Genomic DNA, 15040 nt, shown 5'->3' on the forward strand with positions numbered 1-15040 from the left:
GGAAAGTGTTCAGACCCTTAAATTTTTCAGCCATTTGCTAAAATCATTTAAGTTAATTTTTTTTCCCCCTCATTAATGTAGACACAGCACCCCATATTGACAGAAAAACAAAGAATTGTTGACATTTTTGCAGATTTAGGTGTTTGTTTTTTTTAGCAAACTCCATGCGGGCTTTTATCTCCGTGTGTCTTGCACTAAGGAGAGGCTTCTGTCGGGCCACTCTGCAATAAAGCCCCGACTGGTGGAGGGTTGCAGTGATGGTTGACTTTCTACAACTTTCTCCCATCTCTCGACTTTATCTCTGGAGCTCAGCCACAGCGATCTTTTTTTACCTCTCTCACCAAGGCTCTTCTCCCCCGATAGCCGTTTGGCCGGACAGCCAGCTCTAGGAAGGGTTCTAGTCGTCCCAAACGGTTTACATTTAAGGATTATGGAGGCCACTGTGCTCTTAGGAACCTTAAGTGCAGCAGAAATTTTTTTGTAACCTTGGCCAGATCTGTGCCTTGCCACAATTCTGTCTCTGAGCTCTTCAGGCAGTTCCTTTGACCTCATGATTCTCATTTGCTCTGACATGCACTGTGAGCTGTAAGGTCTTATATAGACAGGTGTGTGGCTTTCCTAATCAAGTCCAATCAGTATAATCAAACACAGCTGGACTCAAATGAAGGTGTAGAACCATCTCAAGGATGATCAGAAGAAATTGACAGCACCTGAGTTAAATATATGAGTGTCACAGCAAAGGGTCTGAATACTTAGGGCCATGTGATATTTTAGTTTTTCTTTTTTCATAAATCTGCAAAAATGTCAACAATTCTGTGGTGCTGTGTGTACATTAATGAGGAAAAAAAAATGAACTTAAAGTGGATGTAAACCCAATGTCATCCTTTCTAAACTACTGCCATAGGGGTTATCTATAAGGATATACATGCCTCCTGCATGTATCTTTACCTGTCAAATGTCTCCCCTCTGTCTGTTATTAGACCCGAAAAACTGCAGATTCTGTGGGTGGGTCTGTTGTCTGGAGCTCGGTGGGTGGAGTCGTGATGTCAGTAGACTCCCCGCCCACCTCTACAATCCCCTTGTCAATATGCATTTTCTCCTGTATATTTCTTACACTGAACTTCTGCTATCATCTCTAACATCCAGTGAAAAGACAGGAAAGTAACCACATGACTTCAGCATGCCAAATCATGCTGAGGTGTGGAACAGCCAATCCTTGCAGAGCTGCTGAAGAAAGGAGTGCGAGGGAATTTAAAAATAATGCATGTGTCTTAGGCTAGTGCACGAGATGTAAATCACCTGTCACTCACAGCAAGGGGGAGGATTTGACAAAGTTTCTCAGTTTGTCAACATTTATCTCACTGAACAATAAAAGAGGATTGCTCAGAAATGGATTAACTCTGTGTGGCAAGAGTGGGCTAAAATGATAGGAAATCGTATACTCAACATGATAAAAAAAAAAAAAAAAAAAAAAATTGGGGTTTACATCCACTTTAAAAGGATTTTTAGCAAATGGCTGCAATATAACAAAGAGTGAAAATGTGAAGGCATTCTGAATACTTTGTCGTGTGTGTGTGTGTGTGTATATATATATATATATATATATATATATATATATATATATATATATATATATATATATATATATATATATATATATATATATATATATATACACACACACACACACACACACACACACTACAGATTTAGTCACATCACTTATCTGTAGTGAAGGATGTTTCATTTATTTATATAATATAACATATACTTACAGGTGTTCTTCATCATGGTATATAAAATAGGCTGTGGATAGCCTTTGCTTAACCGTTTCATTATATCCATTGTTGGGTTTTATCACTATTTTATACTGTTTATTTATTTTTCATTGTTTTAACAAGATCCCTTTTAAATGTACCATCGCATTTTTATGCTGTATTATTACAAAAGTCTTGCATGATACATACTGTGTAGTGTGGGTCTGTGCTGCGGAGATATGGAGTAGGCTGATTGATGCTCCTTTAAAAGAGTTAAGTGTTTTACCAAAAATATGTTGTACAATACATATTGGCTTAAATTGATGAAGAAATTAGATTTTTTTTTACAATTTTTTTAATTGAATGCATTTTAGAGCAGAAAATATTTTTTTTTTTTTTTTCGAAATGGTCTGTAATTTTTTTGTTTAAAAACCCAGAGGTGATCAAATACCACCAAAAGAAAGATCCATTTGTGGGGGGAAAAAAAAAAAAAAAAGACATAAATGTTATTCGGGTACAGTGTGGCACGACCGCGCAATTGTCAGGTAAAGGAACCCAATGCCGCATCTCAAAAAAAATGGCCTGTCAGTAAGGGGGGTAAACCTTCCGGAGGTCAAGTGGTGAAAGCAGTAGTAAACTGCAGTTGATGCAAAAAATAAAAAAAAATACCCTGTAAGGCAATAGCATTGCACATTAAAGAGGTTGTAAACCTGGGTTTTTTTTTTGCAGATTCATACTTGCCTAGTATTGGTCCGATGCTGTATCTGTCCCCCGATGACTCTGCACTGAGAATCGAGCACTGCCAATTGCGCGGTTCTGACAGCTCCCCGAGCAGAGAGCTGCTGACTCAATCAGCAGCCCTCTGCTCTCTCCCCACCTCCTGGAGCGATGGGCTGTGGAGGGGGCAGGAGCCGCCGGCTCAGGCTCCCAATGGCTCGCTGAGTGCCTGGCACTCTATCGGTCCAGGCACCTGGTGGATCCCGACTTCCATTGTCATGAGGACGCGGTGCCTGGACCAACTTCTGTTACTTCAGCCAAGTCTTCAGGCCCCTGAGCTCTTGGTGGCCCTCAGGGACAATTTGTATTGCACACAAGAGATTATGGTTTTTTAAAATTACCTGGCAAAGTTTTCTAGGGAGACAAATCTACTAAGCAAGGCTCCTTTCACACTTGTGCGACTTGGGATCCAACTTTTGAGACCCAAAGATGCAGGACATGTGAAATTCAATGTATTTTTATGAGAGCCGTCCCTAATGGCATTACAGAAATTGCTGCAACTTCAAAAAAAGGTTCCTGCTCCACTTTGGTCTGACTTTTGATGCAACTTTGGACCAAAGAATTAGTGTCACATCAAAGTTACACTCAAAAGTCACACTGGAAATCGTGCGACTTTAGAGACGCACTAATGTAAAAGGAGCCTCAGTTTGATTATAAAAGATGTAAAAATAAAAAAACATTAATGTGTAATAAGATCATGTATGAAGTGTTGCATATCTTTGTAGAGGAAAGCCTCCATACCCCTTCACTACAGGTCTCCTTTAACTGCTTCCTGACCCCACCATAGCAGATTTACTGCTATAGGGCAGCCGTGCTGTGCAGAATCACACACACACACACACGATTCTGCACTTGTGTTTTGGGCATGAGTGCACACCGGCGGGACCCGAAGATCGTCCCAGCGGGTCCGATCGTCATGGATGGAATGCCAGTCTGTCTATGTAAACAAGACAGATGGTCATTCTGTCAGTACAGAAGACATGGATCCTGCATATTTGTAAAGCAGTCTTCCACTAGTAAAAGCACCTCCCCACATTAGTAAAGCACTGGTCAGGCATACATTTAACCCTTTGATCGCCCCTAATGTTAACCCCTTCCCAGCCAGTGCATATTTTTATTACTGATCACTGTAATCATGTCACTGGTCCATAAATAATGATGATAATAATAAAAAAAAAAAGTGTCAGTTGGATGTCTGATTTGTCCGCCGCCATATCTCAGTCCTGCTATAAGTTGCTGATCGCCGCCATTACTAGTAAAAATAAACAAATAAATAAAACTATCCCATAGTTTGTAGACGCTATAACTTTTTCGCAAACCAATCAATATACGCTTATTTGGATTTTTTTTTACCAAAAATATGTAGTGGAATACATATTGGCCTAAATTGATGAAGTTTGATTTTTTTTTACAATTTTTTTATTGGATGCGTTTTAGAGCAGAAAGTAAATATTTTTTTTTTTCTAAATTGTCAGTAATTTTTTGTTTAAAAAACCCAGAGGTGATCAAATACCACCAAAAGAAAGATCTATTTGTGGGACAAAAAAAAAAGAACAAATGTTTTTGGGTAGTGTCGCACAACCACGCAATTGTCATCTAAAAGGAACACAATGCCATATCTCAAGAAATGGCCTGTCAGTATGTGGGGTAAACCTTCCGGAGATCAAGTGGTTACAGCAGTAGTAAACTGCAGTTGATGCAAAAAGATAAAAATACCCTGCAAGGCAATGTCATAACGTGCTAGTATGCATTGCATACTAGTAGAAGAAAGAAGAAAATGATGGCGCATAAACCAAGTGGATGATAAATAAAAAAATAAAAAACAATGGTAAAAGATGAATGAATCACCAAAAATGAGGATAAAAAGTCAATGGGGATAAAAACAGTTCAAGTTCCAATTTCAAGATACACTGGCGGCTGCAAACCCTGAGAGTAGAAGCACAACTCTAAAAGACAAATTAGGACAAAGACAAGGCGCGCCAGACTCAGTGCAGTAGTAAAATAATCATTTAACAGGACAACACAAGCTAAATGGCTACTCACAAGAGCGAAATAATGTCAGGCATATGAATAAAGGGTCCGGAGGTCAGGGTCACTCTGCGGTCCGAGCTGTCCATGTGGTAAGAAGCTGGCTTGGTCACAGAGCATATAGATGGCATCCTCCAGCGGCATACCATCTGGGCGGCACAGTAACCCTGACCTCCGGACCCTTTATTCATATGCCTGAAATTATTTCCCTCTTGTGAGTAGCCATTCGGCTTGTGTTGTCCTATTAAATGATTATTTTAATACTGCACCGAGTCTGGCGTGCCTTGTCTTTGTCCTGCATTGCATACTAGCACATTAAAAAGAGGTTGTAAACCTCCAAAAAAAAAATATATATTTTTATACATTTTAAATAAAGTGTATACATTTTTATATAACACATTGCTAATAGTATTAGCAAAATTTCGTGGTGCACCTCTAGCAGACATGGTACAGGAGATGGTCAGAGACTGCAGACATGGTACAGGAGATGGTCAGAGACTGCAGACATGGTACAGGAGATGGTCAGAGACTGCGGCCAGTGCCGTCATGCAGCTTGCCAGTTCCTGAATCAGAGCGGCGATCTCCGTGTGTCACGGAGCTGCATTAGAATTGCCCGGGTCGCAGTAACAATGTCCCGCCTCCTGTAATCACGTCACACTGATTCAATGTCCCACCATTGGATCAGTGTGCCGTCTGTCACAGGAGACGGGACATTGTTACTGCGTCTGTGTAATTAAGCTCCGTGATACACGGAGACCACGGCAAGGAGGGAGGGGAGGAGGAGAAGAGAAGAGAGGACTGCGCCGCGCCAGAAGGACACCCACGTAATGGGCGGCACCAGGGACGGGGCCCCGCCCTCATTTCCGGCATGCCGAAAAGGCCATTTTCGGCCGATATGTTTCGGCGGCCGAAATTTCGGTGCATCCCTAATTGTAAGGGTAATTTTTTTTTTTTTTTTTTTTTAAAACAAACATGTCATACTTACCTCCACTGTGCAGCTCGTTTTGCACAGAGTGGCCCCAAACCTGCTCTTCTGGGGTCCCCCGGCGGCTCTCTCGGCTCCTCTCTACATCTGATAACCCCCTCTGAGAAGCGCTTCCCTGAGAGGGTTACTCTGCAGGTGCGCTCCCATGTCCAGTATTTGTGTCTATAGACACAGAATGCCGGACTTGGCCTCGCCTCGCCCCCCCCCGCCGCGTCATTGGATCTGATTGACAGCAGCGGAGCCAATGACTGCACTGCTATCAATCCTTCCAATCAAGAGCCAGTGGAGAAGGAGCCAGTGCGTCCCCACCGACTGAAGGGGTTCAGGTAAGTAAAACGGGGGGCTAGGAGGTACAGTTACTGCCAGGTGTTTTTTCACTTTAATGCATACGATGCATTAAGGTGAAAAAAAGACGTAGTTTTACAACCCCTTTAAGCACAGAAGGTACTTATCGTTTGTGAAGCTTATGTATTTAAAGACTTGTGCCAAGAAGTGTCTTAAAGCTTTTTTATCAGCATATGTTCAATAATAGTGAGAGAAAGAATGACCACAGATAAGTTACTATTCATGTTCAGGTGTGTTTATTATCAAAGATTTAGAGGTTTATCTGTAACAAGTCAAGCTAATCAGGTCATAGATTGATTGAATCTCAATCTATGGGCAGGTTGATTGTACTAAAGTTAAACCATTGATCGACTTCAGTACAACCAGCCCGTCAGATTTTTTGCATGCAGATCACTGCCAGTGGCTATACCCGTTAGCAGTGATCATTGCGTTTTGCTCCCTACTGGCAGAATGCTGGGAGGTTTTCACCCATAAACACCGACCGTGTTGATGGTGGAATCAAGCAATTTTCTTTCCTTCCACCCTATGCCAAAAACTAGAAAATCTGCTGGAACTAACCAGTAGTTAGCTATTCTCTTGCTACAAACAGAGCCAAATCTGAGAGAGAGAGAGAGAGAGAGAGAGAGAGAGAGAGAGAGAGAGAGAGAGAGAGAGAGAGAGAGAGAGAGAGAGAGAGAGAGAGAGAGAGAGAGAGAGAGAGAGAGAGAGAGAGAGAGAGAGAGAGAGAGAGAGAGAGAGAGAGAGAGAGAGAGAGAGAGAGAGAGAGAGAGAGAGAGAGAGAGAGAGAGAGAGAGAGAGAGAGAGAGAGATCATTTGACATGCACCTATGGTTCTTCTCCCTGCACCGACCATTTGAAAAGGGAGCGGTCGTGTCATTCATTCACTTTCCTGTGTATGAATGCCTACAAGTTCTCTCAGTCTTTGCGGCTGATAGTTTGTAGTTCTCAATTAACTACCAGGGCACTGGTGAGCGCTCTTGTAGTCCATTGATTCTTCCTGCTCTCAGGTAGCTGCCTGCCCTGACAGCTATGCTGAGAGCCTGCAGGAGCCTGGGATTGCACTCGTGATCTGCTGGTCGCAGGGGAAATGCTACAGGCTCCAGAAAAATAAAAATTAAAAAAAAAAAAAAAAAAAAAAAAAAAGGAGAAGAAGGTTAACCTAACCTTTTAGATACAAGTTAGTATGCAAATTTAGGGCGTATGTTCAGATAAGAGGAAAACGTAAAATGCCAGGCTGCTCTCTTCCTAGAATATACCATTAGATAGAAGTCCTCTTCTTAAAGTGGAACTTTAGGGGATGTTCCGCTTTCTGTCCTCCTCCCCTCCCTCCTCTTTTAAAAAAACTTTTTTTTTGGATAGGTACCAGCTTCCCACTTCTGTGTCGGATCGCCTAGGTGATTCCACCAGAAGTTCAGCATCCCCCACTCACACCCCCCCCCGGCCTACAGGTTTCTGAGATTGGTCACACAGCCTGCTGAGACCTGTGACATATCACACATCTCAGCGCGCATGACACAGGGAGAGGTCATACCCGGCTTCCCACACTAAACATGCCAATACCAGAGACCCAAAAACTGAAGAAGAACTATGGGCTGGATCCCTGAACTGGCAAGTGTTCTTTACCGCTTGCCAACCACCTGCTACAGTTTTACTGCGGCAGAATAGCACAGCTGGGCGAAACGATGTTACCTTACGTCGCTTCGCCTTTTGTCCACTAGAGGCGCAGCACGTGCCCGGAGCAGATGCGATTGCCCGTCGTGCGAGATGACCGTGTGTAAACACACAGATCCCAGTTCTTTCAGGGGAGAGGAGACAGAGTGTGTGTTCATACTATGTATGAACACCAATTCCTCTCTCCTCCTAGACAGTCCCATCCCCCCAGTTAGAAACACACATAGGGAACACAGTTAACCCCTTGATTTCCCCCTAGTGTTAACCCCTTCCCTGCCAGTGACATTTACACAGTAATCAGTGCATTTTTATAGCACCGATTGCTGTATAACTGTCAATGGTTTAAAAAAAGTGTCAAAAGCGTCCGCCATAATGTCGCAGTCCTGAAAAAAAAAAAAAAAAAATTAATAAAAATGCCATAAATCTATGCCCTATTTTGTAGACGCTGTAACGTTTGCACAAACCAAACAATATACGCTTATTGCGATTTTTTTTACAAAAATATATGTAGAAGAATACATATCGGCCTAAACTGAGGAAAAAATAAGTTTTTTTTGATAAAAAAAAAAAAAAAAAAGAAAAGTAGGATATTTATTATAGCAAAAAGTAAAAGATAGAAAGATAGTGCTATTTTCAAGATTGTCACTCTTTTGTTTATAGCGCAAAAAATAAAAACCGCAGAGGCGATCAAATACCACCAAAAGAAAGCTCCATTTGTGGAGGGGGGGACACGTCAATTTTGTTTGGGTACAGGGTTGCAAGACCGCGCAATTGTCAGTTAAAGCGACGCAGTGCTGAATCGCAAAAAATGGCCTGGTCATTGAGCAGCTAAAACTTCCAGGGCTGAAGTGGTTAAAAAGGAAAAAAAAAAAAAAAAAAAAAAAAAAGAAAATTTTTGAAAAGTCAGCTGCTACAGTGGTATTAAAGCGGTTTTGAATTAATGAACTTTTAAGTTTTTTTCAAACACAGTGAAGAACTGCTTTAACCTCTTGCCGACTGCTCAATGCATATATGCAGCAGTAGAGCATGTGGGCTTTAAACCCCACGTACTGTACATACACTGAGGGGCTGAGCCAGGCATCTGGGTGGATCCAGATTGTAAAGTGGGGATCTTTCCCAAGCCTGGACCGGCTGAATGATGTTAGCCAACAGCAGGCTTTAGCCCGATATCGGCTGAAAACAAGTCACAGGAATTCAGAAGGAACTGCACTTTGAAAGAGCAAGTTCCTGCAACATTCAGGCCACTCCTGAAAACACTGAAATGGCCGCTTCCTCCAGAATCATGAGCAACTGTAAACACTGACACTCTATACTGAATGAACACAATCCTACAATAATCAGCCAAGTCATGTGAGCAAACGCCCTCCAACATTCTTATTCAGTAAGCAAATACAAACAGCACAGGCCAAATGTACAACAAACCAGCGCAATCAGGAATCCTGCCATATACTACATGTATTCTTTGTAATGGGTTAGAATTTTATCTTATTACAAAAATACTTTACTCCACACATTTGTTGACATATCCTGCTAATTACATGCTGTAGTCTTGTATTATTTCAGACACATCCCACACAAAGCAAACCCAAATAGATAATGCTCTTTAGCTGGCCATACACAAAGAACTTTAGCTGGATCTTCAAGAACCAGACAAACTTCACTCCATGTGTGGCCAACCTTAGGACAAGCAGACTTTTTACCCTAGATCAGTGGTCTCCAAACTGCAACCCTTTGCTTGCTCTAGTCTGGCCCTTGGGGCACCCCATTCCATTCACGGATATAAGGCATTATTTCTCCCAGTGATATCAATGATGGGGCATGATTTCTTCCACGATTACCAATGATGGGGCACTATTCCTCCAACTGATACCAATGATGCGGCATTATTCCTCCAACTGATACAATGATGGGGAATTATTCCTCCCACTGATACCAACAGGGTGGATTTGATTTAAATCAACTCAATCTAAATAAAAATTTTTAAAGAGCAACTATCATCTCTGTCCCACAGCGGCTCCTCCTCTGGCCCGCTATTGACTCACCGACAGTCCCATTCACTTTAATGGGATGGCTGGTGATACGGCAGGGACACGACAAAGTGAGTGGATGCACGCCAACAGGCACTGCCATGATGGATCTGAAATGGCAGGTGCTCTTTAAATATAAAGGACTCATTCTTGCTGGTAGAATCTTTAATATTTGCAAAGAAAATTAAAGTAGTTGTAAACCCTAAAAAAACCCAAAAATAAATAAAACTGCAAGACAAGGGCATAATGAGCTAGTATGCATGGCATACTAGCTCATTATGAATCACTTATTTGAGGTCGAAGCCCCCACATCGGTCCTCGTTCCTTGCTCCGGTGGCAGACAACACTACTGGGGGTTACTTTTGGGTATCACGGCTCCAGCACTGTGATTGGCCGGAGCCACGATAAAGTCACTCCCACGCATACACGCAGTGCCATTGCTTCAGTGCGCATGTGCCGATGGCGTTGGCACAGGCAAATACAGGGGATCTCTCTTAAACCATGCAGGTAAAAAGTGGTTGTAAAGGGTTTACAACCACTTTAAGGTTTCCTATTTAGAATAATAAGCTGTCAGGGTAGTAAATATTCCCAAACTGGGTCTCTTTTATGGCCTACTGCCATTTTGCCCCTTAAGGGAGGAATTAAGCACTTCAAGCTATGTGCAGAAAGGTCACAAGGTCTATAAGCTGCTTAGAAAGTTTTGCTGTTTGCCCTTTCTCCTCACAGCCTGGTACAGATGAATTTCTTTTCAAACAATCATACAATTTGTAGTGTACATACATTTGCAAATCAATGTGCTAAAGGAATATTCCTGAACTTTGTTTTATCTCATGGTTACTGTGAAATTGTGTGAATGCATCAATGCAGTGCATGTTATCTCAGCTTGCAGAGCTTGGATTCATTGAAGGGGTTTACCAAAAATTTAAATATTGCAGAATATACTGCATCATACTACATAACTAAGCTCAATTTCATGTTAAATAAACAAATGAATGTATCTTAAATAGTTAAACTAACTTTAGATTTCTACTCCAAAAGCATTTTATTAAAATAAATTTGATTTAAATAAAAAAAAAATCCTTCTGTAGCCTGAAGGACAGTGAGCTGGCCCTTTGTTTAGAAAGTTTGGAGACCCCTGCCCTAGATAAACCCTCAATATAACCGAGGTCTCAGGGAACCCCTGTTAAAAATGAATACATCTACATTTTACTGTAAAGTAGCACATACAGTAAGCTGTTAAAGTTTTAAATATATGAATAAAGAACATGACAATACCCAGAATATCCGACACCCAGAGCTGATTTTACAACCCTCCTTGCTCTATATGTCAATAACTAACAAACAATCATGAAAATTTTAATAATGGCCAGAAAAGAATCAGACTGAACATTGTAGCATCCCCCTACATTTGTGATCAGTGGAGAAACGCCTGTTTACATTGATGGTTAGTTGGAAAAAAAAAAAGCCCCCTTGCACCGATGATCACTGACTCCTTCCATTACATGGTAATGTGAAACTGTCCTTTAGTTTATTGTAGGTGGGAGAGCAATCTGTCAGTGGTTCACAGCTCAAGGAAGCCCCAAGAACCTCTGGAGGGGCCTTAGGATTCCAAGAGAACCCTGGCTAGGAAAGGCAGCCTCAGAGTAATACAAGAAGATTGACTACTGGATAGATCCTGCAAGCTTGTCATACAGGCTCAGGATGCAAATGTAAGAACCTGAAGCCCATATCAAACATCCTGATCGAATTTCCTCCGAGTGAGCCCAGGGAGAACACACACAGTCCTCTCCAACCTGCTCAGTGCTAGGGGGAGCTGCAATACGAATATGAAACAATCTGCTCCAGACAGGAAAGGGTCACGCCTTGGACCTATTGGGAATAGGATGATTACTCTGCATGGAGCCAATCCTAAGTGCTGCCACTCCCTGCAGATTCTACATCTTCTATAAACAAGCGTTGTTGGTCAATGGAGGCCATCTCCGTGGTCCTCACTGCATTTGTCCTCCCATAATGATCACATTAGCAGACGTAGGATAAAGAAGGCACATTATGGAAACAATTAGCTCTACAAACCTTCAACAGGTTAACAAAACAACAAATTAGGACAAATAGAATATATATCTGGGTGTGTATACCTTCCAGACTTGTGTATTTAGCAGTGATAACAACTAGTTACCTGTCAGAGATCCTGAAATGCAGAATATATTGAATATATATGTTGTCTGGGTTTTCAAGGTAAATCGCCTCTACAAGCGGAGACAGGTTTCCAAGTGGGTGTAATAAATATTATTATATTTACACATAACAGGGCTTTTGGTTTCTTCTGGTTCACTTTCTGTCAGACAGAGAATGAAGGAACTGACGCTGAGATGTCACCAATTAACACAAACACAAGATAATCCAATTAGAACTGGCCGCTATATGAATGATGAATCAGGAAATCAGTGCCTTTCTTTTGAAAAATCCAATAAAATGAGAATGGCTGTGCACCTTTCTTCTCATCTTTGAAGATTTAAGCAGCTCCAAGGGATTGCTCCATAGGCGTGTACACTGTATGTGTGTTTACCATCGGCTACAGGGGATGTGCCATCATTGGACAGTATCTAAAGCAGTTCCCCTCCCCCCATATGATGCATAATAGGGATCACTATAACCTACAAGGAGCTGTTCAACTATCTGATGTCTATTAAGGGATTGCTATACTCTACAAGGAGCCGTCTACCTATATGATGAGTATTATGGTTCAATATACAAGGGGCTGTCCACCTCCCTGATGTGCATTAGGGATCACTATACTCTACAAGGAGCCACCCCCCTACCTAATGCATTATAGGGATCTCTGCTACAACCAGCCATTTACCTACTTAATGCGCAATAAGGATAACCACACTCTAAAAGAAGCCATCTACCCATCTGAAGATTATTAGGGATCACTATACAAGGGGCGGTCTACCTGATGCCTTTAGGGATTACTATACACTTCAAGCTGCCATCAACCTACCCGATGATTTTTAGGGCTCACTAAACCCTACAATCATTTATCCCGTAGCATTAGGCAATCTATATAAGAAACGTTGCTCATTATGGCTCATGCACACAGGTGTACTGGGCATATCATGTAATAGACGTCTGTATTTTGTCACTCGGAAGCCACAGGTGGGTGGTGGAGTCACAGATACAAATTAATTACAGGATACAGCGGTATGCAGCTCTGAATGAGAACATCTGTACAGGTGTTTACACTTGTGGCTCATTTACACTAGTGTTGCCCTCTGAAGAGCGATCTGTGTTTGGATCAATTTTTACAGATCTTTTGACAGGCAGTAAGGATACACTGTATCGCCTCCTGCTTTAACCCCCCCAAATGCCGTACAACCACGCTGAAATCACACACGCTGTGCGCAGTTGCAGCGTGGCCCCTTTCACTTGAATGGATTGTCTTTAGCGGGTGGTACCACCTGCAGAGCGTCACAGGGGGTAAAATGCTTACCAAGGCCATAAAGCAAAGCACCACCACAGCCTCTGCATCAAAAGGGGGAGGTAAAACCATAGCTAAGCTGTTTGGTTTTACCGCCAACCCCAGTTGCAAGTGTAGACGAGACCTTAAGCCTGGGTCACACTGATGTGATTTCAGATGCAACTTGGGTCCCACAACAATGGAAATAACATTGCTTTCAATGGAGCCGCTTCACATCATTGCAGCCAATGTTGCCATGTGACTTTAGGGAAGGCTCCTATGTGACTTTAGTACTATCTGGCCCCATATAATATGTATATCCACATCCAAAATACAACCAAAGTCACACTACATAATCGCATATCACATCATAGTGTGAACCATTCCTTAGAGCCATGTACACCCGGGTACCGAGGTATCCTGAGATTCATTTGTACATGTGGCTCTGTGCCATGCTTCAGGGCACCAGAATCCAGACGTCTATTATGTTATATGCCCCACTATATCCATGTACATGACCGATGATGGGGTACCTTCCTCCGTTCTGGGGGACCTCCACTTGTAGAATATAGGAATCCCTATCAGGTAGGTGGGCGGTCCCTTCTGGGGTACAGTGATCCCTATCAGGTAGGTGGGCGGTCCCTTCTGGGGTACAGTGATCCCTATCAGGTAGGTGGGCGGTCCCTTCTGGGGTACAGTGATCCCTATCAGGTAGGTGGGCGGTCCCTTCTGGGGTACAGTGATCCCTATCAGGTAGGTGGGCAGCCCCTTCTGGGGTACAGTGTCCCTAAATATTAAGTAGGTGGGCGGCCCCTTCTGGGGTAGTGATCCCTAAATATCAGGTAGGTGGGCAGCCCTATCTGGGGTACAGTAATAGGTAGGTGGGCGGCCACTTCTGAGGTACAGTGATCCCCAACTATCAGGTAGGTGGTCGGCCCCTTTTGGGGTACAGTGATCCGGATCAGGTAGGTGGGCAGCCCCTTCTGGGGTACAGTGATCCCCAAATATCATCAGGTAGGCGGTCCCTTTTGGGGTACAGTGATCCCTATCAGGTAGGTGGGCGGCCCGTTTTGGGGTACAGTGATCCCCAAATATCAGATAGGTGGGCGGGGGAGGGGCACTGACGCAAGAATAGCACCCCGTCACCATAGTGACCGTTGCACAGAGCCAATAAGGGGAATCCCACATTCACATGTGGTGAATGATATCAGAGAGTCCCGTTCTCTCCTCCATCACAGGATCTCTGCCGTTCTCCGCATTAGGACTCCATCTATACCCCACAATGCACCGGGCACATCACACTGCGGGAAGGGAAGAGCCCCCGCCAGGCCCCGCACTCACCAGACACCACCAGCGCCTCGTTGGGCCCCACCGTATGACAGTTCCCCATGACTCCGAACGGCTAGACTGTTCTCCGGTACAGATATTCGGCCGAGTCCTCCCCGCTGCTTCCTTCACAACCAAAACAACGAGCCGCCCGTCCGTCACTGTCCGCTCACACACCCGGCCGAGGCGGCGCCCGCACACAGAATGAGCCCGCCCACTGGGTGTGGCCCAACCATTTCTACCACTGTACATATTAGCCCAGGCAGAGGGCGGGGCTGGTGGTGAAAGTGTTAAAAGGCATGCCGTGAGTAATGAACACAGTGCTGGCGGCCAATCAGCGCGCAGGAAAAGGGTCTGCGCCTCCGAGGTTAACACTTTGTAGACCAGCGGAGAGCGTTACGCAGACGGCAGACCATAACCCCTCCCCCTCCCCCGCCCGGTGTTTATGTTGGGCTGGAATGCTGACGACATCAGTGTGCTGGGAGAGATAACATTCTCTGGTTACTACTCGCCATGCTGGAGATATGGACACAAGAACTTCATCCCCAATGTCTCTGATTTGCTTTAAAAAATCTCACACCGAACAGGTTCAAATGTACGGAGATCAGGGCAAACACTGGCTTAAAGTATATAGAGAGAGAGAATAAATAACAATTATATAAATGTAA

The 15040-nt window shown here is 43.3% G+C and overlaps 1 protein-coding gene across 2 annotated transcripts in view; it reads right to left on the reverse strand.

The window, feature by feature from the left end:
* FLOT2 (flotillin 2) overlaps nucleotides 1–14598 on the reverse strand; it is a 106417-nt gene extending 91819 nt beyond the window's left edge. For both annotated transcript variants that reach the window (XM_073616796.1, XM_073616797.1), the window contains exon 1: nucleotides 14388–14598. In XM_073616796.1, the coding sequence (XP_073472897.1) occupies nucleotides 14388–14436 (49 nt within the window). In that variant the 5' untranslated portion in view covers nucleotides 14437–14598. The remainder of the gene's footprint in view (nucleotides 1–14387) is intronic.
* Nucleotides 14599–15040: the final 442 nt, after the last annotated feature.

The sequence above is a fragment of the Aquarana catesbeiana genome, linkage group LG02, assembly GCF_042186555.1.
Source record: "Aquarana catesbeiana isolate 2022-GZ linkage group LG02, ASM4218655v1, whole genome shotgun sequence".
NCBI lineage: Eukaryota > Metazoa > Chordata > Amphibia > Anura > Ranidae > Aquarana > Aquarana catesbeiana.